General features: G+C 47.2%; 1 protein-coding gene across 13 annotated transcripts in view; it reads left to right on the top strand.

Moving 5' to 3' along the window:
* SNX29 (sorting nexin 29) overlaps positions 1 to 25,195 on the top strand; it is a 586,612-nt gene that overhangs the window by 1,038 nt on the left and 560,379 nt on the right. For 5 of the 13 annotated variants that reach the window (XM_045164261.1, XM_044935765.2, XM_044935766.2 and 2 more), the window contains exons 1-2: positions 23,338 to 23,416; positions 23,832 to 23,896. In XM_045164261.1, coding sequence (XP_045020196.1) covers positions 23,374 to 23,416; positions 23,832 to 23,896 — 108 coding nt within the window. In that variant the 5' untranslated portion in view covers positions 23,338 to 23,373. Of the gene's footprint in view, positions 1 to 14,697; positions 15,127 to 23,331; positions 23,417 to 23,830; positions 23,897 to 25,195 lie in introns of those variants that run through there. The other 8 variants (XM_045164260.1, XM_044935763.2, XM_044935768.2 and 5 more) reach the window with 8 other exon arrangements.

Below are 25,195 nucleotides of genomic sequence, written 5' to 3'. Positions count from 1 at the left end.
GGGAGGGGTGTGTGTACAGCCTGTCCTCAGCGTTTCTGAAGTTTAGTCCCTAGGCTTGGACGGGTGTTCTCAGCCGTTTCCACTCACGAGATCTGATGTGTTTTGGTGCTAAGTCATCCCTGGGTGTAGTATGTGGAGACAGGAGTGACTCAGGGAAGCCTCCCAGCTACCCCGACTGGGATCTGGATTTACTTAGGAGGACCCGCCTACCCTCCTTCTGCCTGTTTTCCCCTCTCTGTGGAATTGCCTCTACAGAATCCTTGCAACCAGTGCTGCTGGCCCTGACCTTGGACCCAGGCTTTTCTGGAGGTTGAGGCGGGGCAAAGTGAAGGCCCTGTGTCTCTCTTCATCTTTAACTTTTAAGTTAACTCTGTGGATCATTTCCAACAACTTAGGTGCCTTTTGTTTTGCTATTCATGAATAAAGTTTGTGAAATTGATGATGCTGTTGCGGGAGCTTGGGAGGGGCGTTTTCCTGGGAGGTAGTCCAGCTTCTATTGTCAGATGATTTTTGGTCTACTTAAGGGTTTCTGGTCCTTGAACTTTAGTGAGACCACAGCAAAGATGTGGTGAGTTCATCCAGGAGGTAATGTAGCCTGAGATAAGTGCAGACCCTGGGGGCAGACAGCTTGGGTTCAAATCCCAGCTTTGCCACAGAAAGCCATGTGATTTAGAGCAAGGTGCTTGAACATTCTGGAAGTCTCGGCAAAATGAGGATAAATAATAGCACCTGACTCTTAGGCTTGTTGCAGTGACTAAATAACATTACTCAGGTAAAGTGATTGGTCCTGTGCCTCTCACATGGTGAGGAGCTTGGAGCTGCTACTGTTGTTTCTGTAAGGACCCTGTGGGGTTCAGTTCGGGTTATTTTCTGGCTTCCCTTCTGGGACAAGGGCTGGGGCTAAGTAGCCCTGGAAATCTCTTCCTTTTTATGTGAGCATGGTGCCTCCACCTTAGACTGTCAATCCTGTACCCTTCTCTCTGCTGCCTACATTGTGAGAGCCAGTGAAATTGACAAGCCAAGGGAAACAGACCAATGTAGCCTTCAAGGAGCAACTTAGTATCAAAACTAAAGAAATTTTAAAATTCAGTTGAAAAACCTCATTAGGTTTAAGGTTAAACCAATTATAGAAGGAAACTAACACATGATTTTTTTTTTTTAGGAAAAAGCATTAAGGATTAAAGTCTTCTTTTGGAAAGATTGTAACTGAGGCAGAAAAAGTGGTTGCTGATGATTGGAAGGGAAAGTCCGAGGTGTTTTTCACCTATGGGATTAATTGGCACATAAAAAAATGTGGCATGGAACTGTTTCCTGTCTTCTGTTCTTTTTTTTTTTTTTTTTAAGAAAATTTCAAGGCAAAAAAAAAAAATTGGTGAGAATAGTTTAATGAACCGTTACTAACTCATGACCATTTCACCCGTATACCTATCTACTACCTGCCTTCCTCCCCAGTATATTTTGAAGCAAGTCCAAGATACTGTATCATTTCATCTGTAAGTTTTTGTTTAAAATATGTATCTCTAAGCTATAGGGATCCTTTTTAAAAAACACAATTCCATTATCATACCTCTGAGAAATAAGCAGTAATTCATTAATATCACATATTCAATGTTCAAATTTCCATGATTGTCTTATAATTTTATTTTATAGTATATTTTTTTTTGGAAGAGGAGGGCCAAGCTGTCCTACTTGCAGGAACTTAGATCCCCGACCAGGGATTGAACCCACGCCTGCAGTGAAAGTGCTGAGTCCTAGCTACTGGACTACCAGAGAATTCCCTATGGTGTACTTGTAAAATCTCAGGGTCTAAATAAGGGTTAAATAATGCAGATTGGTTTGTCTTTTACTTTTTTTTTTTAGATCTCTCTCTTTTTGTTTCTTTAAATTTTTGCCATATTCACAGAATTGTGCAAACATCACCATAATAAATTTTAGAACATTTTCATTACTCCAAAAAGAAACTTCATACTGATTAACAGCTGTTCTTCATTTTCCATTTCCTCAGCCCCAAGCAACCACTGATCTACTTTTTCTCTCAATGGATTTGCCTTTTCTGGATATTTTGTATAAATCAAATCATACAATAGGTGGCCTTTTGTGTCTGGCTCTTTTCACTGAGTGTCATGTTTTGAAGCTTCATCATGTTGTAGCATGTATCTGTACTTCATTCCTTTTAGTGACTAAATAATATTCTGTTGTGTGGGTATTCCATATGTTGTTTGTCCATTCATCATTTGATGGACATTGACTTGTTTCCACTTTAGGGGTATTATGAATAATGCCACTGTGAACATTCACATATAAGTTTTTGTGTGGATAGTATGTTTTCATGTCTCTTGGGTAGATATCTAAGAATAGAATTGCTGAGTGCATTTTTTAAAGTAATTAATTAATTGTGCTGGGGCTTTGTTGCTTCGTGTGGGCTTTTCCTCTAGTTGCAGCTAGTGGGGGTTCCTCTTCGTTGTGTGCAGGCTTGTTTTGGTGGCTTATTGCAGAGCACAGGCTCTAGGCACGTGGGCTCAGTAGTTGTGGCTCACGGGCTTAACTGTTCCAAGGCAGGTGGAATCTTCCTGGACTGGAGATCAAACCCGTGTCCCCTGCATTGGCAGGCAGATCCTTTTTTTGTTTGTTTGTTTTTTCTTTTTATTTTAATTGGAGGCTAATTACTTTACAATATTGTGGTGGTTTTTGCCATACATTCACATGAATCAGCCATGGGTGTACATGTGTTCCCCATCCTGAACCCCCCTCCTACCTCCCTCTCCATCCCATCCCTCAGGGTAATCCCAGTGCACCAGCCCTGAGCACCCTGTTTCATGCATCAAACCTGGACTGGCAATCTATTTCACGTATGTTAATATACATGTTTCAATGCTATTTTCTCAAATCATCCCACCCTCACCTTCTCCCACAGAGTCCAACAGTCTGTTCTTTACATCTGTGTCTCTTTTGCTGTCTTGCATATAGGGTCATTGTTATCATCTTTCTAAATTCCATATATATGCGTTAATATACTGTATTCATACAGTATATTATATACTGGTGTTTTTCTTTCTGACTTACTTTGCTCGGTATAATAGGCTCCAGTTTCCTCCACCTCATTAGAACTGATTCAAATGCATTCTTTTTAATAGCTGAGTAATATTCCATTGTGTATATGTACCACAGCTTTCTTATCCAGTTGTCTGCCGAGGACATGGAAGCAACCTAGATGTCCATCAGCAGGCAGATTCTTATCCACTGAGCCACTGGGGAAATCTTGTTGAGTGCATTTGAAGAACTGTCAGACTATTTTCCAAAGTAGCTGCACCATTTTCCATTCATCCAGCACTGTAAGAACGTTCTGGTTTCTTCATGTCCTCACCAGTGCTCTTTTTGATAATAGCCATTCTAGTGAGTGTGAACTGGTATCTCTTTATGGTTTTGATTTGCATTTCCCTGATGAGATCCAACCAGTCAATCCTAAAGGAAATCAGTCCTGAATATTCATTGGAAGGACTGATGCCGAAGCTCCAATACTTTGGCCACCTGATGTGAAGAACCAACTCATTAGAAAAGACCCTGATGCTGGGAAGGATCAAAGGCAGGAGGAGAAGGGGATGATAGAGGATGAGATGGTTGGATGGACGTGAGTTTGAGTAGGCTCCGGGAGTTGGTAATGGACAGGGAAGCCTGGCGTGCTATAGTCGCAAAGAGTCCGACATGACTGAGTAGCTGAACTGACTGATGAGTATGGATACTGAGCATCTTTTCACGTGCTTATTGGCCATTTGTGTATTTTCTCTGGAGAAAAGTCTGTTCAGATTCTTGGTCCATTTTTCTCTTTTTAAACTGGGTTTTTCTTTATTGCTGAGCTGTAAGAATTCTATATAATTTCTGGCTACAAGTCCCTTATTATATCTTTACAATTTTTTTTTTCTCCCGTCTGTAGGTTGTTTTTTCACATTCTTGATGGTACCTTTGAAGCACAAAGTCTGTTTTTAAACTATGGATTCCCCTTTCATCTCTCTCTCCCTTTTTGCCCCCCTGACATTTTTATTGAAGGAAACACTTGACTTTGGTGGGATTTTGCTGATGGCATCCTTTTGGTGTGCTTCATTCTCAGTCTCTCACATAGCCTGTAAATTGGCAATTAGAGTTTGCTGTGTTTTGCAGTTGAAAATGTTCCAGTAGAGGCAGAGGTCAGATGGCTACAAGGCCCAATACATTAAGTGCAAATAACCAGGAAGTGGAATGGTTAGGTAATGCACGCACAAGATAAATGGGCATCGCGGGGCCAGAAACAACTAAGATGACCACTGATAGGGGAGTGGACATGTGTATGTGGTATGGTCACATGGTGGGAAACCTCAGAGATGTTAAAAGGGATAAAACAGATCTATACACATCAGCGTGACTGCATCTTACCGTGAGTGTTCTCTAAAAAGAAGCAGGGTGCAGAATTACACCTAAGATATATACCTTGATGTACATTAAGACGTGCATGTAAAACAGTGTTTATGGATTCACGTATGTGTGTGGAAGGAGACAAGTTGCCAGAATGATGGCTACCTGCTGGATGTGGGTGGTTGTCTTAGCACAATAGTGTCATGATTTCCTTGTTTCTCATTAAAGAATCCGGTAGGTGGGAATGCTTGATCACCAGCCTCTGTCAGCTAAGGCATTCTGATGTTCAGATAACGCTTTTGCTCTTCCTGGGAAAAGTAGAACTTGTAGGGGCAGAAAGTCATTATTCTGGTTCTCAGGCACTATCTTTGGTAAGACTTTATGTTTGAAGCTCCTTGGTACTCATTTCAATCAGTAATTATTCTGTCATGAATCCTTCTTACATTAGAAAGACCCTGAAATCTTGGCTTCAAGGTCTGGGGAAAGCCAGACCCAGAGAGGTCAAATAATGAGTGAAACAGACAAGCTCTAAAGGGCTGAAACACTAGAGTTTGGGGGCTTAGTGGGTAGTTTACTGCGGCGTCTTGCTTGATGTTTAGGTACATTTTGGCAGCTTTTTCTTATTTTTCTGGAATGTTGAAGATTTTCTCTCAGATTTTCATGATTTTTTTCATGATTGTCATGATTTTCTCTCTGGCATTGACTACCTCATCTCCAGCATTGTATTTGGAATAAAGGATTGGCTGATGGCAGGGTTGCAGGGAGACAAATTAGGAGTTTAGGATTAACAGCTAGACACTACTATATATAAAATAGTTAACAATAAGGACCTACTGTATAGCACAGGGAACTATATTCAGTATCTTTTAATCAACTGTAATGAGCCTATAATGGAAAAGAATATGAAAAAGAACATGTGTGTGTGTGTGTATATATATATGTATATAATATATATAAAATACATATATGGGTTTCCCTGGTGGCTCAGATGGTTATATATATTATATATCTGAATCACTTTGTTATATACCTGAAACTAACAGAACATTGTAAATTGCCTATACTTCAATTAAAAAAAGTGGTTTAAAAACAAAGAATGAGCTGAAATGAGTGACTGGAAAAGAGAGCAGCTGTGGTTTCCATTCAGGGCAGAAAAGGCGATGATGCCACACGCGGAGCTCCCCCGCCCCAGATGAGGGCGCTGGGCTGGTCTGTTACAGCGGGCTGCGAGAAGAAGCTGGGCTGGTCTGTTACAGCGGGCTGCGAGAAGAAGGTGGGCTGGTCTGTTACAGCGGGCTGCGAGAAGAAGGTGTCCCGCTGTCAGCAGACATCTGACGGCCTCCCTTGTCAGCAAGTGGCACTGGGCTCGGTTCCATGGATCTCCACTCCCACTTCCCTGTCGCATGGCTGTGCCTGGGTGACCAGCAGGAAGTCAAATGCTCAGAGGGCTTGCATTTTGAAACTGAATCCTGTAAATTCTGGCAGCGTGAACATTTGTCATCGTCGTCATCGTCGTTCCATCGCTAAGTCACGTCCGACTCTTGGCAATCCAGTGGACTGCAGCATGCCGGGCTCCTTTGTCCTTCGCCGTCTCTGGGAGTTTGCTCAGATTCATGTCCACTGAGTTGGTGATGCCATCCAGCCATCTCATCCTCTGCCACCCTCTTTTCCTTTTGCCTTCTGTCTTTCCCAGCATCAGGAGTTTTCCAGTGAGTTGGCTCTTCGCATCAGGTGGCCAAAGTATTGTAGCTTCAGCTTCAGCATCAGTCCTTCTCGTGAATATTCAGGGTTGATTTCCTTGAGGATTGACTGGTTGGATCTCCTTGCAGTCCAAGGGACTCTCAGGAGTCTTCTTCAGCACTACAAAATCCCAGATGAAGCAGCTCCCGTGCTGCCTGCACATCAGTTGTGAGTTTTCAGCGGGTGATATCACCCCTGTGGAGGTGAAACATCTGCTCTTGTGTCTAAGGCACAGATCTGCATGATGTACAGATTAGCGGTATTGAGATTTCATGGCGGGAGTGATGAAGAAAAAAATGTCTAGGAAGGATCCTAGGAGGGAAGGAGAAAAAGCTTGAGAAACACTGACATAGGCCGAAGTAATTTTAGCACTATCACATAAATTCACATTTTGCTTTTACCCTTAACATTTCTGAATAAAACTTTATCATATTGCTATGTGGTCTTCATATCAATCACTTTTATGGACTTCACAATCCATCAGTAATCCATCATTATGCATGTGACATAATTTTTAAACCACTGACTTGCGGAAACTTATCCACCCCCTCTATTTCTTCTTTTCCCTTTTTCTGGCTGCGCTGGGTCGTCTTTGCAGCGCACAGGCTTCACTAACTGCGGCGTGCGGGCTTCTCTGGCTGTGGCACGCGGGCTTAGCTGCTCCATGGCATGTGGGGTCCTGACCAGGGATTGAACCGTGTCCCCTGCACTGGAAGGCGAATTCTTTACCACTGGACGACCAAGGAAGTCCTCCCCGTGCCCGCACCCCTCCCCCCCATCATAAGTAATGATGCAGTGAACATTTCTGTTCAAGCTAGTCTTCCTTTCTTTCAACGATGTCTTGAGGATAATTTCCCTAAAGTAGCCTTAACGTGAAAGTATTGATGGTTCTTGATTTCTCTTTCTGCCAAAGCCGTTGCAGCTTGTTTAAAATGCTCCCAGTGAGTGAGGCGCTAGTGGCAGCAGAGGCCGGCCGGAAATTCAGGGTTCAGCATTCCGCAGGCTTTTATTGAGTGACGGTTTGCCGCATCTTCCGTCACGTAGCAAAAGGCCGTACGGTCAGTATTTGTTGAAGGGACTTGAATGAATGTACCCAAAGTGTTAGAGTAATGTATGTGTTAACCAGGACTCTTTAATTGCATGTTGCGGAAGCGGATTCTGGACACTGGGAATTTATTTATTTTTAACTGTATATAATTCTGTGTATTTAATCATTTTTGGCTGTACTGGGTCTTTGCTGCTGTGCCCGGGCTTTCTCTAGTTGTGGCCAGCGGGGGCTACTCTAGTTGCGTGCACGGGCCCAGTAATCGCGGTTGGTGGGCTTCAGTAGTTGTGGCACATTTTAGTTGCTTTGTGGGATGTGGAGTCTTCCTGGACCAGGGATCAAACCCCTGTCCTCTGCACTGGCAGGCGGATTCTTAACCACTGGACCGCCAGGGGAGTCCTCAATGGGAGTTTAAAGCATCTTGTGCTGGGAAGGTCTAGTGTAGGCGTCTTCAGGCTCAGCTGGCGCTTAGAGAGTTATCAGGACTACCTTTCTGTCTGGCTGGCTACTACCTTCATCTCTGTTGGCTTTACCCTCAGGCAGCCTCCGCACCGTGGAGGCAAGAGGGCCACCAGCAGCTCTTGGGTCACATCCTACCATGTAGCAACACCTGAGCAGGGCAGGTCTTTCCCAATCGCTCCAGCAGAAATCCTGGGGCTCACTCATAGCTGTCTGGCTTGCCATGCAGCCATCCTGGAACTGACCGGTCACCATGGCTCTAGCTGCCCAGGCCTGGGTCCTGTGCCCAGTCCAGAGCCCAAGGGTGGCATCCGTCCCACCTGTCCTCTGGTTGGAGGATGAACTGAAGGGGGAGGGCTCTTGCAGTTGGGAGCGGGGTGCTCAAGGAAGACCTTGTAGGAAGGTTCTGTTTCAGCAGAGCCCTGAGGGAGGGGAGAGGCTCCTGAGCTGCTGGATGGGTCAGAATTCCTTTCGCAGAGGTGGGGGAGGGGTGTGGGAGAAGCAGCTGAGGCCCCCAGGGGGAGGGAGGACCCTTCCCCTCCCTGACTTCAGCTTGTCCATCTGTCCATCTCGGAGCCTTCCCCTCCCTGCCCCTGCCACCCTTCGCCGGCTTCGCACGAGGAGGGAAACTTGTCCTCAGTATCTCGTTTCTCCTTATCCACATCGGTATATTTTGGAATCTGCCCTTTGCTCCTTCTCCTTAAAAAAACTAAGCAAAACTCTAAAATACCAAAGATTATTATGAAAACATAATAGAGCTATAAATATATTTACCTTTCTAGGGTATTAACTGTTTAGGTAACTTCTGTCTGTGCATTGCAGGCAGATTATTTACCATCTGAGCCACCAGGGAAGGCCTGACTGTGTTCAGAGTACAGGCATTTTAACCCAATTGCATTGAGTCTACACTTGAATTAGTGTTTCCATTTATTATAACATTTTCCTGTGTTCCTTCTCACAATTCTTTAGAAATGGGTAACATTCCGCTAAATTGACGTGCTGCAGTTATTTAACCTTTCTCCTAGTGCAGGAAAAGATAGGAAATTGCATTTTTGATATTCTGGGACGGGGCTGGTAAACGTTTTCTGTAAAGGGCCAGATAGTAAATATTTTGTGCTTTGTGGGCCATCTGGTCTCCATCCCAGCTACGCATCGCTGTTGTACAAAAGCAGTACAGGCGATATGTAAGTGAAAGGACGTGGCTGTGTTCCAATAAAACTTTATTTAGAAGAACTGCAGTGGTTTGGATTGGCTTGGGGGCTGTTGTTTGCTGCCCCCTGTGCTAGAACACTGCTGGAAAAATCTGTGCCCCTGACACTGGGTTTAGGCAGGGGTCATGTTGCAGTGGAAAGTGATGTGAACTCAAGCAGTCCTGCATTTAGCTCCCTACTTGAAAAACCTGGGCAGGTTGTTGATCTCTGACTCTTTATTGGTTCATTTTTATTTTATTTTATTTTTTGGCTTCATTGCTGCACCCGGGCTTTTTCTAGTCATGGAGAGCGAGGGCTGTTCTCTCGTTGCGGTGCGCGAGCTTCTCATTGCGGTGGCTTCTCTTCTTGTGGAGCACAGGCTCTAGGCACAGGGGCTTCGGTAGTTGCGGCTTGCAGGCTCTAAGCCGCTCAGGCCTCAGTGGTTGTGGCGCAGGGGCTCACTCGCTGTGGCTGGTGGGCTCACGAGTTGCAGCATGAGGGCTCTGGAGCACATGCTCAGTAGTCGTGGCCCACGGGCTCAGTTGCTCCAAGGCATGTGGGATCTTCCCAGACCTTTCTTATCTACTGTGCCACCAGGGAAGTCCATGAACTTCTCTGACTCTTAATTCTCTCATCAGAAGATGGAAATGAAAGTGAATGATGGCGGCTTGCTTGCCTGGTGGTCCAATGGTTAAGAATCCAACTTGCAGTGCAGGGGATGTGGGTTCTCTCCCTGGTCAGGGAAGTGAGATCCCACATTCTGCAGAGCAACTAAGCCTGTGTTAGTTGGGATCTACTGAGGTCCTGCATGCTGAAACTAAGGTGCCACGTAGCCAAATAAATAAATATTAAAAAAAAAAAAAAGTGAGTGATGAATGTGAGTGTCGTTACTTTCCTCATCACCTGCGCTACACCCCACCCCTCCCACTCCTCTCCACCCTTTTCCACCTTGGTTTAGTTTCCCAGGGGTCAGGAAGGTGCTTGATATTCTTGTAGCTTTTGGTGTTTCCTATACCTTGCTTTCCAGTCTCTGGACCACTCCTCATTACCAGTAGTTCATTCCTGTTTCCCTGAAGCTTTACCTGCAGTGGGGAATTCATTTTTTTTTTTTTAAATAAATTGAAGTATAATTGATTAATGATGATGTACTAGTTTCAGATGTATACCAAAATGATTCAGTTATACGTATATTCTTTTTTCCATTATAGGTCGTAAGATATTGAATATAGTTCCCTGTGCTATACAGTAGGACCTTGTTGTTTATCTACTTTATATATAGTAGTGTGTATCTGTTAATCCGAAATTCCTTATTTATTCCCCCCTCAAACTACTGCACAATTGCACTCATCTCACACGCTAGCAAAGTAATGCTCAAAATTCTCCAAGTCAGGCTCCAGCAGTACGTGAACCAAGAACTTCCAGATGTTCAGACTGGATTTAGAAAACGCAGAGGAACCAGAGATCAAATTGCCAACATCCGTTGGATCATAGAAAAAGCAAGAGAGTTCCAGAAAAACATCTACTTCTGTTTTATTGACTACACCAAAGCCTTTAACTGTGTGGATCACAACAAACTGTGGAAAATTCTTTAAGAGATGGGAATACCAGACCACCTTCCCTGCCTCCTGAGAAATCTGTATGCAGGTCAAGGAGCAACAGTTAGAACCGGACATGGAACAAACAATGGACTGATTCCAAATTGGGAAAGGAGTATGTCAAGGCTGTGTATTGTCACCCTGCTTATTTAACTTCTATGCAGAGTACATTGTGTGAAATGCCAGGCTGGATGAAGCACAAGCTGGAATAAGTTGCTGGGAGAAATATCAATAACCTCAGATATGCAGATGACACCACCCTTATGGCAGAAAGTGAAGAAGAACTGAAGAGCCTCTTGATGAAAGTGAAAGAGGAGAGTGAAAAAGCTGGCTTAAAACTCAACATTCAAAAAATGAAGATCATGGCATCCAGTCCCATCGCTTCATGGCAAATAGATGGGGAAACAATGGAAACGGTGACAGACTTTATTTTCTTGGGCTCCAAAATGAGTGCAGATGGTGACTGCAGCCATGAAATTAAAAGACACTTGCTTCCTGGAAGAAAAGTTATGACAAACTTAGACAGCACATTAAAAAGCAGACATGTTACTTTGCTGACAAAAGTCCATCTAGTCAAAGCTATGGTTTTTCCAGTAGTCATGTACTGGAAAATGTACATGTGAGAGTTGGACCAGATTGCCTTACCTGCCTCCTGAGAAATCTGTATGCAGGTCAAGAAGCAACAGTTCTTGACCTGCATACAAGCAAATGTGCATGTGAGATGTGAGAGTTGGACCATAAAGAAAGCTGAGCACTGAAGAACTGGTGCCTTTGAACTGTGGTGTTGGCGAAGACTCTTGAGAGTCCCTTAGACTGCAAGGAGATCAAACCAGTCAATCCTAAAGGAACTCAATCGTGAATATTCATTGGAGGAACTGATGCTAAAGCTGAAGCTCCAATACTTTGGCCACCTGATGTGAAGAACTGACTCATTGGAAAAGACCCTGATGCTGGGAAAGATTGAAGGCAGGAGGAGAAGGGAATGACAGAGGATGAGATGGTTGGATGGCATCACCGACTGGATGGACATGAATTTGAGCAAGCTCTGGGAGTTGGTGATGGACAGGGAGGCCTGGAGTGCTGCAGTCCAGGGGGTCACAAAGAGTCGGACACAACTGAGCGACTGAACGGAATTGAACTGAACCTGCTCCTTTTCCCCTTTGGTAGCCATAGTTTGTTTTCTGTCTGTGAGTCTGTTTCTGTTTTGTAAATAAGTTCATTTGCATCAGTTTTTTAGATTCCAGATATAAGTGGTATCATAGGAAATTTGTCTTTCTCTGTCTTGGCTTCACTTAGTATGATAATCTCTGGGTCCATCCATATTGCTGTAAATGCCAATATTTCATTTTTCTTTATGGCTGAGTAGTATTCCATTGTATATATGTACCACATCTTTTTTAAATTAATTAATTAATTTGGCTCTGATGCATGTTTGCAGCTCAGGGAATCGTCGATCTTCATTGCAGCCTGCGGGATCTTTAGTTGTGGCATGTGGGATCTAGTTCCTCGACCAGGGATCTGCCCCCTGCCTCCTGCATTGAGAGTGCAGAGTCTTGGCCGCTGGACCACCAGGGAAGTCTGTACCAAATCTTCTCTATCCATTCATCTACCGATGGACATTTATGTTGCTTGCATATCCTGGCTGTTGTAAATAGTGCCTTTGTGAGCATAGGGGTGCAAGTATCTTTCTGAATTAGAGGTTTTCCCAGATATGTGCGTAGGAGTAGGATCGATCCACTCTGTATATAATAGTTTGCATGTGCTAATCCCACATGCCCAGTCCTTCCCTCACCCACCTCCACCCCCTTGGCAAACACGTGTCTGTTCTCTGTGTCTGTGAATCTGTTCCTGTATTGTGGATATACTTAAATAAATATTTTTATTTTTGTCTGGGTCTTTGTTGCTTGCGTGGGCTTTCTCTAGTTGTGGCCAGCAGGGGTACTCTGCAGTGTGTGGGCTTCTCATCGTGGTGGCTTCTCTTGTGGAGCACGAGCTCTCGGCACACGGGCTTCAGCAGTTGCGGTGCACAGATCCAGTAGCTGAGGCTCGCAGGCTCTAGATCGCAGGCTCAGTAGTTGTGGCTCCTAGGCTTTAGTTGCTCCACGGCATGTGGGATCTTCCTGGACCAGGGATCGAGCCTGTGTCCCCTGCATTGGCAGGTGGGTCTCATCTACTGCACCACCAGGGAAGTCCTTTGCCATATTTTAGATTCCACATAATTAACATCATATGGTATTTGTCTTTCTGACTTACTTCACTTAGTGTGATAGTCTCGAGTTGCATCCGTGTTGCTGCAGATGGCATTGCTTCATTCTTCCTTACGGCTGAGTAGTATTCCATCGCATATACACACCACATCTTCTTTGCCCATTCATCTGTGGACAGGGATTTAGGTTGTTCCCATGTGTTGGCAGTTGTGAATAGTGCTGCTATGAACATAGGGGTGCATGTGTCTCTTGGAATTACAGTTTTGTCCAGGTATATGCCCAGGAGTAGGATGGTTGGATCATATGATATTTCTATTTTGAGTTTTCTGAGGCACCTCCACACTGTGCCAATTTACATTCCCATCAACAGTGTGGGAGAGTTCTCTTTTCTCTACATCCTCTCTGGCATTTGTTATCTGTAGACTTTCTGATGATGGCCATTCTGATCATTGTGTTTCCCTAGAGCTTCCCTTGTGGGTAAGGTAAAGAATCCACTGGTAAAGAATCCGCCTGCATTGTGGGAGACCTGGGTTCGATCCCTGGTTTGGGAAGATCCCCTGAAGAAGGGAAAGGCTACCTATTCCAGTGTTCTGGCCTGGAGAATCCCATGGACTGTATAGTCCGCGGGGTTGCAGAGAATTGGACACGACTGAGCGACTTTCACTTCACTTGCCAACAAATGGGGAATTTCATTTTAAATGTTTCTTGGTGAATTTAGTGGATATACAGTGATGGCTGATGTGGTAAATTTGCAGTCTGCATTTCTCCAACCGTGAGGGAAGATACACTATCTCTTCATAGTGTTTGCAGCTGCACTTTTCCTAGAGCAAAGATTGGCAAACTGGGCCGACAGCCTGTTTTGTAAATAAAGCTTTATTGGAACCCAGCCACACCCGTTCTAGCTGTTGCCTCTGGCTGCTTTTGCACTCTGATGGCAGAATCAAGTAGCTGTAACAGGGATCAACTGGCTTGAAAAGCCAAAAATATTTACCATTTTGCTCTTTACAGAAAATATGTGCCGACCTCTGCTCTAGAGCGAATTCTTTGCCTGTTTATGAGTCCACTGTTGAGCCAGTCTTTGTTTTCAGGCATCACAAGGCCACTTGGATGGCTCGAGCCCATCTGCCTCCCAGCACAGGCTGCCTCTTTCCATTGTGTGGTGGCGGACAGCTTGTCCTTTTGTCCTCGTCCACCTGCACCATTTTGCCCAACAATACTGGGAACCAGCGCCCTGACTTTGGGGGTGAATGCCTGCCCTTTTTATCTGTTCATATGCTAATGCGGACAGAGCTGGTGCTTCACTCAGGCTGCGCATTGCACACTCGAGGCTGCTGCTGTGTCCTGGCCGTTCGGGCCTTCTCCCTTCCTTCTTTTCCTCCTCTTTCCCTCCCTCCTTTCTTTCCATTTCTGTCTCCCTGTCTTTCTCTCTTTCCTCCTCCCTCCCTCCATTCGTTCCTTCTTCCTTCCTTTTTCTCTTTCTGTCTTTTGCCATGCTCCACGTGGGATCTTTAGTTCCCTGTCCAGGGATCAGACCCGTGCCCCCTGAAGTGGAAGCTCAGAGTCTTAACCGCTGGACCACCAGGGAAGTCCCGAGACCTCTCCATTTAAAGTAGCCACTTGGGGAACTAGAGAACGGAACCCCAGTCTTTTAAAAATTATTTATGTATTTATTGGCTTTGCTGGGTCTTCGTTGCCGTGTGGGCTTTCTGTAGTGGGGAGCGGGGGCTCCTCTCCAGTTGTGTGCACAGACGTCTCTCTGTGGCGGCTTCTCCTGCTGCAGAGCATGGGCTCAAGGGTGCTTGGAGTTCAGTAGTCGCGGCATGTGGGCTCAGTAGTTGCAGCTCTCGGGCTCTAGCGCATAGGCTCGATAGTTGTGGTGCTCGGGCTTAGTGCTCTGAGCCATGTGGGATCTTCCCGGATCAGGAACTGAGCCTGTGTCTCTTGCATTGGTGTGCAGATTCATTACCACTGAGTCACCAGGGAAGCCTCAACCCTGGAGTCTTGATCCAACAGTTGTTGAGTTCTTCTGTGAGAAGGGGAACCAGAAACACAAATCATCCAAGATAACGTCCCACAAGGGCTCCACAGACATGCCATGTGAACTGCAGTGTGGCAGGGTATAATATCACCGCAGGTGTCTTGTATTTGTTGCATGATATCAGTGAGTCATCTGTTGTGTTTTCATCCGTGCTTTCAGGGGTTATGGCCCCAGTGTAGATAATTTGGTGCAGAAGGAGATGGGAACAGAGGAGCTTTGGGCCAGAGTGGGGAACAGCTGTTGTGGAAGCGGTGGCCCTCACTGAGGGCCTGGCCACTGTCGTGAAGGAAGAGCTCTGCTGGACAGGACAGCAGAGGAGTGGGGTTGTGGCTGGAATGGCATGTGGGAGCATGGTTTTTATTAAACTGTGGGGAAATATTTTGATATCCCCGTATGCTGCAAGAATTGCATACACAAGAAGAATCGAAGATGTAGGAGAAAGATGCTGGAGTATGTCTTGGAGCAGGTGAGAGGAGGTGGGGTTCAGAGTACAAGTAGAGGTTTATGTGTTTTCGCCTCTTGGAGCCTCAGTGTCGTTATCTGTGCAATGGGATTATTGAACTTACACGAGGGCAGAATTTCCCAGTTTCGGCCCTCTTGACATTGGGCTGGAAAATTGTGTCAGGCTGTCCTGTACACATGGTAAACGCCAGCGGCAGCCCCCTAGTTGTGTCAAAAATGTCTCTAGATGTTGCTGAGTGTCCTGTTAAGGGGAGGAATCCTGGTTGAGAATTGTTTCTCCCTCCCATTCCTCTGTTATTATTGTTGTTTAGTTGCTGAGTTGTGCCTGACTCTCTGCAACCCCATGAACTCTAGCAGCCCGCTGGGCTCCTCTGTCTATGGGGATTCTCCAGGCAAGAATACTGGAGTGGGTTGCCACGTCCTTCTTCAGGGGATCTTCCCAAGCCAGGGATCGAACCCACATCTCCTGCATTGGCAGGTGGATTCTTTACCACTGAGCCACCTGGGAAGCCTCCTCCTCCACAGGGATCCCTTGTATTAAGTAAACCTCCTTGAATTCTCCTCACTTGAGAGTGAGTGCCACTTCCTGTTAGGAGCCTGACTGGTACATCAGACAGACACTCCCTCCCCTCAGTGTAATCCTAACCATGGAAGAGAAGTGGGCTTGGCTTTTCCGCCTTGCTTGCGTGGGGGCTGGGCTCTCTCTGGGGTCCTGTCCCTCCCCTAGGGGACGCCGGCTGTGGTGGCGCCTTCGGCTTCAAATGGGCTTTATCTGTTGTCCTTCCCGCAAAATATTTTCTTATTGAGGTGAAATTCAGATACCCTGATGTCAGGGAACCTTTTCTTTGGACTTTCCTGGAGGCTCAGTTGGTAAAGAATCTGCCTGTAATGCAGGGGGCCTGGGTTCGAGCCCTGGGTGGGGAAGATCCTCTGGAGAAGGGAATGGCACTGCACTCCAGTAGTCTGCCCGTGGACAGAAGAGCCTGGCGGGCTACAGTCCACGGGGGTCACAAAGAGTCGGACATGGCTGAGTGACTAAACCTCCGCCACAATTTGAAACCCTGTATGCTTTTAATGCAATTAAAACAATGAACAGTTATGAAGTTAGAAATTTAAGCATTATAAAAACAATTAACCAGTTAACAATCTTTAACTGTTTAAAAATGAACAGTTCAGGGGCAGTTTAGCACATGGGAAATGTCATGCACTCACCACGTCCGTCTAGTTCCTAAACACCTTCCCCACCTGCAGAGGACACCCTGTACCATTAAGCAGTTGTGTTCTCTCAGTATGGATTTTCCTCTTCTAGTCTTTCCTGTTTTTTTGTTTTTGTTTTTTTTTTAATTATTTGTTTGTTTTTGGCTGCGCTGGGTCTTAGTTGCTGCATGCGGGCTTTTTTCTTTTCTCCATGCGTGTGGAGCACGGGCTCCAGGGTGCATGGGCTTCACCAGTTGTGGTGTTTGGATTTTCAGTAGTCCTGAGACATGTGGAATCTTTCTGGACCAGGGATCAAACCCACGTCCCCTGCATGGGCAGGTGAATCCCGAACAGGTGGACCACCAGAGAAGTTGCCTTCCTATTTTTTTTAAAGCACAGCTCAAGTTCCTGCCTTTCCTGGTGGCTCAGTCGGTAACGAATCTGCCTGCAATCCAGGAGACCACTTGCAATGCAGGAGACCTGAGTTTGATCACTGCATTGGGAAGATTCCCTGGAGAAGGAAATAGCAACCCACTGTAATATTCTTGCCTGGGAAATCCCATGGACAGAGGAACCTGGTGAGCTACAGCCAATGGGGTCGCAAAGAGTTGGACACGACTTAGTGACTTAAACCACCACCAAAATCCCGCTCTTGCAGTCTGCTTCCCCTGGCCCCCAGCAGGCCAGCAGTGTGGTGTGGAAGGTCAGCAGACCAGGGTCTCAGCAGTGCTTTGCTCCCTGACCCCTGGCCCCCAGAGAACCTTGCCATCTTCTTTTCTTATACCTTGTACCCACTGAGTGCATTGCCAAGGCTGACATAGTTGTTGTTTAATCCCTAAATCGTGTCTGGATCATAGCCCACCAGGCTCCTTTGTCCATGGGATTCTCCAGGCAAGAATACAGGAGAGGGTGGCCGTTTCCTTCTCCAGGGGATCTCCCCAACTCAGGGATGGAACCCACGGATTCTTTACTGCTGAGCCACCAGGGAAGCCCAAGGGTTGGCCTTAGACCAGAGAAACGACTTTCCCTCTGCTACTGCGTAGAGAGGTAAGGAAGTGCTGCTCTGTCAGTGTCTGTGCAGCCTTGACCAAGTGACCTGACTCCTCTGTGGACAGGAACCGTGTTTACCTTGACCTGGATTTTGACAGGGACGGGAGAAGGAATATATACCGTGGGTGCATCTTGCTGGTTTTTCCCTCCCCAGATGCCAGAGATGCATTTTCACCTTCACACTCCCCTGGGCCACAGCCACAGAGGCCTGGATTGGATTGCTTTGCCTGTGGTCCAGATGAAAGTACTTCTTAGAACCAGAGGTCTTAGGCCTCTGGGATGTAGGGCTGCCCACAACAACAGCAACAATAATAAGTGAAGTCAAGTCGCTCAATCATGTCCGACTCTTTGCGACCCCATGGACTGTAGCCTACCAGGCTCCTCTGTCCATGGGATTTTCCAGGCAAGAATACTGGAGTGGGTTGCCAATTCCTTCTCCAACAACAATAGTCAACATGTATAAAGTGCTTGGTGTATACCAGGCACTGTTCTAGATGCGTGATACCTATTCAGTCATTTACTAACTGTGGGAGGTGCAGAGAAGTTAAGTAACTTTCATGGTCACACAGCTGGTGACCTTCGCTACTCTTAACCCCTGCTCTGCCTCCGCAGGAGGTCACTGAAGGCTGGAGGTTTGTGGGAAAAAATTAGTGTAGGATCTGAAGGCTTCTAAACCTGAGAGACAACAGGGAGGCGCGTGAACCGGGTGACTGATTTTCATCGCAGGTGATTTCTAAGTTAGAGCTTCAGGGGACCACTGTGGACCCTGGAGGGCATTCCGTGGGGCTCCTCTCAGTTTCTATTTTCATTTTGATGGTGCTCTAACAAGAAACTGGGCTTCCCTGGTGGCTCAGATGGTAAAGGATCCACCTGCAGTGCAGAAGACCCAGGTTTGATCCCTGGGCCGGGAAGATCCCCTGGAGAACGAAATGCCAACCGACTCTAGTATTCTTGCCTGGAAAATTCCTGGACAAATTCTTGCCTGGACAAAGGAGCCTGGCGGGCTGCAGCCCATGGGGTCACAAAGAGTCGGTTACGACTGAGAGACATAACACTTTCACTTCAACAAGAAATTAAAAAGAAGCCTGTTCTATGAGTCACTTTGCTGTGCACCTGAAACTCACACAGCATTGTAAATCAACTCTACTCCAGTTTTGTTTTTTTTTTAAGAAAAGGAAGCCTGTTCTGGCTCATCTGACTGATAGTGTTGACTCAGGGCCATTGTTACAGAAGGAAGGAGGCAGAAAGGCTGGGATTTTATGGAGAAATCGTTGCTGAATTGGCGCTGGGGCTGCCACTGCAGGTTTCTTACAGGTTGAGGGCGAGCAGGACTTAACAGATGGCCGAATCAGTGGACGTGCAGTCGAGTCCCTCCATGAGCACTGGCCACGAGTGAACGTCTTTCCCTCTCAGCCTCAGTGCTCTGTTCAGTGGAGCCCACCTTTCCTTCTTCGTGAAGGATTAGATGTGTGTGTGTGCGTGTGTACCCAGCCACTCAGTCGTGTCGGACTCTGACCCTGTGGACTGGAGCACACCAGACTCCTCTGTCAATGGGATTTCCCAGGCAAGAATACTGGAATAGATTGCCTTTTCCTTCCATGGGAATCTTCCAACCCAGGGGTCAAACCCGCATTTTCCACATTGGCAGGTGGATTCTTTACCTCTGAGCCACCTGGGAAGCCCTGAAGGATTAGATGCTGGCCACTTCATGGGCTTAGCTCACTGTGAGGCTCAGTAGGTGGGCACCTGCTCCTGCTCCTCCTGGTCCCTGGAGAAGGTAGGAAAGAGCCCGGTAGCATTGCTTGCTCTGCCTGCCGTCTCAGAACAGAGGCCCCAGGTTTGCAGACTGCAGAGCTCGGAGGGTATGATCTCATGCAGAAACCAGTGACTGGAGAAGGGAAGTGACTGTCCCGGACACAGGGCCAGCAAGCAGCCTGGCCGGGATGAGAACTCATGATGCCTTGTGACTTGCCTCCAGTGCTCCTTCCATGGAGCCTCGTGGCCCTGGGCCTCCTGGGCACCTCCTGCCATCGGTGAATGTTGCCAAGGGCACCCGTGCTCCCCCTGCCCTGGGAGTCACGGTCCCTTAATCCCATCCAGGGCTGGGATGGTCATGGGCCCCCTCCAGGGGTCAGGATGGTCTCCTTCAAGTGCACTTCTTGTCTGGGGAGGGTGTGTGGCAGGCTGTTTATCTGGAGAGCAGGCTTTCTTCCCACCGCGGAGAGGCTTTGCAGGGTGAGGCAGGGAAGGCTGCTGGCGGCTCCAGGAAAGCAGGGTTGCAGATTCCCTAGGAAAGCTCTGGGGTCCTCGCTAGGGGTAGGCACTCTATCCTCACTCTTCCCGTGTGCGTCGGGAACCAGCAGCATCAGCGGCACGTGAAAGCTTGTGAGAAATACAGAGTCCCAGGCCCCACCCAGCCCTTGAATTAGAACCTGCCTTTTAGCCAAGACCCCAGGAGATTCGTGCGCAGGTGAAAGCTTGTGAATTACTGCACTAACAATGATCAGTAAGGAGATGATGGAGATTTTTATTTTCTTTGTCAATCCCGCCCCCCTCCCACGATTTGTTGTTATTGTGTTTCCTCACATGAATTACTTTATAGAAAAATTGTGGTGAAATACAGGTAACATAAAATTTGCCATCTTCACCATTTTTGGAATATTTATTTATTTATTTACTTTTGGTTGTGCTGGGGCTTCGTCGCTGTGTGGGGCTTTTTCTCTAGTAGTGATGAGCGGGGCCTACTCCCTAGTTGCGATGCAAAGGCTTCTCATTGCGGTGGCTTCTCTTGTTTCAGAGCACAGGCTTTAGGGTGCTTGGGCTTCAGTGATTGTGGTTCCCGGGCTCTAGGTCGCAGGCTCGGTAGTTGTGGCACGTGGGCTGCATTGCTCCGCGGCATGTAGGATCTTCCTGGATCAGGAATTAAACCCCCATCTCCTGCATTGGCAGGTGGATACTTTACCACTGAGACACCAGAGAAGCCCCTAATATTTATTTTTATTTATTTTGTTTGGCTGCTTTGGGTCTTAGTTGCAGCACACGTGATCTTTAGCTGTGGCATGACTAGTTCCCCGATCGGGGATCGAACCTGGGCCCCCTGCATTGGGAGCAGGGAGTCTTAGTCTGGACCACCAGGGAAGTCCCCATCTTAAGCATTTTAAGTGTACAGTTTGGTGGCATTAAATGCCTTCTGACTGTTGTGTGGCCGTCACCACCACCCATCCCCAGGCCTCTCTTCATCTTGTAAAAGTGCAGATGTGTAGCTATGAAACTCTAACCCCCATTCTCTCCCCTTGCCTCCCCTGACAACCACCATTATGCTTTCTTTCTTTATGATTTTGATTACTCTTAGTATCTCATGTAATTGGAATCATGCAGTGTTTTATCTCTTTGTGTCTGGTTTATTTCACTTAGCGTGATGTTCTTCAAGGCTCATTTGTGTTGCAGCATACTGCAGAGTTGCCTTGCCTTTTAAGGCTGGATAATACCCTTTGCATGTGCATGCCACATTTTGCGTCTCCATTCATCTGTTGATGTACACAGGAGCTGCTTCCACATTTTAGCTACTGTGAATAATGCTGCTATGAACGTAAGCATATAAATAGCTCTTCAGGATCGTGCTCTCAATTCTTTTGCGCATACACCCAGAAGTGCTGGGTTGTGTATGATAATTCTAAAACACGAATTACTTTTATGATCAGAAAAAACAGCGAAAGCACTTCAGGGGGGAAAACGTTGTCAACTTTCCAGTTGGCATCGCCCAAAGGCAAGTAGAGTTGTTGGGTGCAGTACTTGGAAAAAGGAAGAAAGCAAGGCTGCCTTCCCCATTCTGGTGTTAAAGGGAGAAGGGCGGAAACTCGCCCTCCTGCTGCGCGAGGAGCAGGGTGTGTTGATAGAGGTGTGTGTGAGGCCCTCAGGCAGGTGGGGTTTCTAGCCATCCTGAAAGACGCTTCGAGATGGCCTCTGGTCTGGTGGGAAGGGTGCGTGGGCTGACCTCTCTCAAGACCTCTTCCAGAAAAAATTACAGTGGCAGTGTTTGGGAAGTAAGTTTTATTACTGTGTGTCTATAGAGAGTCTATGGACTGGTTTAATCTCCAGGCCTGGGGTAAGGCAAGAGCCCATGCGATAGTCCTGACATAGCCCTTAAGGGGCACGGTCTCCAGTTAGGGTCATGGTTCCAACTGCTAGTGTTCAAGTTAGAACAAAAACCTGAACCCACTATCATGGTCCACGAGGCCTTTGTGACTGGCTCCTGCCTGCCTCTGATCTTTGCTTCCCCTTTTCTGCTTTCTGTTCAAGTCACTGGAGACTTCCTTCGGGTCCTGGGAGATGGAAGCCAGGCTGTTTTTGCCTGTCTTCCCTGGCTGTTGGCTCCGCCTGGAACGCTGGTCTCTAGTAACTTTCCATGACTGCTCCTCCGCGTTATAAAGGGCTCAGCTGGGGTGTCGCGTGTGCAGACAGACTTTCCACGACTGCCCTGGCAGACGTGGCCCTCCAGCTTCCTCCTGGTCTCTTCACTTCATCTGGGTTTTCTTCCTAGTGTGACTCTCTAACACCTTCTCCTCTGTTAGTGTACTTAGGAGCCATTTGTTTCTTCCTAATAGCATTTCCACTCCACGAGAAGATGGCTCTTTTATACCACTGAACTCCTGTGTCCTCAGCACTTAGAACACTGCCTGGCTCCCAGTAGTTCAGCAGATGTCGAGTGGGTCAGTGCGTGCACTTGCTTGTCCTCTCTGAGCTTCTGTTTCCCCCTCTGCGATTCAGGGATCCTAATACCTGGCTGGTAGGGTGGTCATGAAAATTACGGGACGCAGCGCATTCAGAGGACTCAGTTTGGTGCCTGGTGTACAGGAAGTGCTCAGCACATGGGCACGGTTGTTAGCAGCTGGGTGGCCCTGGCATGACTTGGATGAAACCCTGACCATCTCGCTCTCTCTTTAAAACGCTATTTATCTGTCTATTTATTTGGCTGTGCCAGGTCTTAGCTGCAACATGCAGGATCTTTTTGTTGTGGCACGTGAGATCTAGTTCCCTGGTTGAACCTGGACCCCCTGTACTGGGAGCCACTGGACCACCAGGGAAGTCCCAATACTGACTTCCCTTGTAACCCTAAATTTGGGTCTCCTGTGAAACAATTGTGTCCAGTGTCTGGTGTATCATAATACGTAGCCACCTCTCTGTGGATTGGAGTCACTGGGCCCCCTGTGGAGCATCAGATGTGGTTCTGACAGTGTTCTGCCTGGGCCTTTGAAGTGGCCTAGCCTGCATCTATGCTCAGTTGTTTCTGATTCTGTGCAACCCCGTGGACTGTAGCCCACCAGGCTCCTCTGTCCATGGGATTCTTCATGGACAAGAATACTGGAGCAGGTTGCCATTTCCTACTCCAGGGGATCTTCCCAACCCAGGGATTGAACCCGCCTCTCCTACATCTCCTGGATTGGCAGGCAGATTCTTTACTACCACTGAGCCACCTGGGAAGACGAAATTGGCCTTGCCCCACACCCTCTTAAATGGGAGTTTGGTGTATGACATGTGTGTTTTTTGGGAATGCTTTTGACTGTAAGTAACCACCCAGTGTTCAGGGCTTGAACAAATGGAATGATTTGTTTTGTGAAAGATCTGAGATTTCTAGTTTGGTTCAGCGTCAAGGTGACATCAGGGCTGGTGTCTTTGTGATTCTCTTGGGCTTCCCTGCAGACGCTGCTCTGGCTTCCCCCAATGTGTTTAGGATGCAGGCATGAGGGATAGAAGCAGGAATGAAGCCATTAGCATCTGTCCTTTTCCCCCCAGGCCCCTCCCAGTGCTCTTCTGCTTACATCATCAGCTGGAGCTTCTTAAGGTCAGCCTTACAAGAGAGGCTGAGTAATTAGGGTTTTCATGGGAAAATGGTGTTAGAGATGATGGTGAGGTCAGCCGACCAGCAGTGCCTGCCGTACTAGGAAACCTATGTTTTAAGTTAGACTATTGCTTCTCAACTGGGGGCAGTTTTGTTCCTCAAAGGATGTCTGGCAGAATCCGGAGATTTTTGTTGCCACAACTAGGGGGTGTGTGTGTGTGTGTGTGTGTGTGTGCGCGCGCATGTGTGTGCATGTGCACTAATGGTATCTCGTGGGTAGAGGCCAGGGATGCTGCCAGATATCTTAACAGTTCACAGGCAGCCGCAGAGAGTTATCTGATCCACATGTCAGTGACACCAAGGTTGAGAAACCCTTAAGTTAGATCATTCCAGAAACGTCATCCAGATTCGGGGAACACTAGTTTAGTTGCTTTCCTGTGATATAGTCATAGGAAAGGGGTCAGACCTCATTGTACTGGTGCAGATTATTGATATCTGGTGTTGTTATTGATTTTATTAAAGAGAAAGTTGATGCTGGCTGAGAACAGCCAAATGCTACATCTCAGAGAGTCTTAGTAGAAGGCGAATGTCAAACAGAACTAATCAAGCCCCTTGCCTTCTAGGAACACAGAACAATGACATGAAGAGACAGTTTCTGCTGGAACGACTGCTGGATGCAGTGAAACAGGTAAGAAGAAAGCGCATGTTGGACTTTGAGTTCAAGTCATAGTGTCAGATGATGAACGTAGAAGTCATTTCTGCCCTTCTGTCTACACAGACCTACTTCTGCCGTGAATCTGGGAGGCTAACCATTTCCCCCAGCAAGTGACAGTGATCAGAGGTGGGGACAGAGGGACTCCTGTGTCCTGACATCCTAAAGCCCCCGGAGGACCCACCCCCATCCTTCGGTGGTGTCCCTTTGAGAAGGGCATTAATGTGGGTTTAAAGTCTTATTTCCAAGCAGTTATTTTTGTTTGTTTGTGCTGCGCTGCATGGCTTGTAGTAAAATGCAGGAACTAAAATCCCCAGATTGAACCCAGGCCCTTGGCAGTGAGAGCAGGGTCCTGACCATTGGACCGCTGGGGAATTTCCAAAGCAGACCTGGGTTCGATCCCTGGATTGGGAAGATCCCCTGGAGAAGGGAAAGGCTACCCGCTCCAGTATTCTGGCCTGGAGAATGCCGTGGACTACAGTCCATGGGGTCGCAAAGAGTGGAACACGACTGAGCGACTTTCACTTTCTAAGGGTGCTGCGGTGCTGGTTGGGAGTCAGGGCCCCGTGAGCACAAGCACAGGAACCAGGCCGTGCTCAGGGTCGTGTGGCGTCTCCAGATGGGCTCTGCTTGCTTTGGTTGACGCTGAGTTGGTGCCTGGCTTTTGGCTGGGTGTGGAAGCGGGTGTTGACACAAGGTTGGCATCAGGTTGTCTGCTTACAACCACCCGGCAGGCCTCGTTCCTTGCACATTCATCGTGTGTCTGGTGCTCCGCTGAGGGCTTTCCATCGAATCCTTCCAGCCACCCTGTGAGATGGTTCTTGCAATTATTGCCATTTTACAGATGAAGGAATGAAGAACTGAAGCTCAGGTCCAATAACTTGCTGCCAGTTGTCATAGTTAATAGGTAGCAGAGCTGGGATCCAGCCCTAGGAATTCACGTTTCAGAAGGGGCGACTGGCGATTACCGGCGTCCTCACAATATAGGGAGATAAATATGTCCTTTAATGGAAGTGCCTGTTAAGGGTTGATGTGAGCTCAGAGAATTTAGCATCTGCCCAAGCCTCGAGGCATCCAGGCATGGCAGAAAGGACACAGACTCAGGTGTAGCTGGGTTGGAAGGTCAGCTTTGTCTCCGACAGCTGTGTGTGCTGGGGCAACTTACCCAGCCTCTCTGAGCATCCTTCTCTTTAATTGGGTCACCCATCTCTAAAGGGCTGTGGAGGGAATTGCTTAAAGGGGTAAAGGGCCGTGGCCGGTGCCTGGTCCCCAATA

The sequence above is a fragment of the Bubalus bubalis genome, chromosome 24 (genome assembly GCF_019923935.1).
Source record: "Bubalus bubalis isolate 160015118507 breed Murrah chromosome 24, NDDB_SH_1, whole genome shotgun sequence".
NCBI lineage: Eukaryota > Metazoa > Chordata > Mammalia > Artiodactyla > Bovidae > Bubalus > Bubalus bubalis.
The sequence above is the reverse complement of the archived record's forward strand: the minus strand, read 5'-3'. Positions and strand labels throughout refer to the sequence as shown.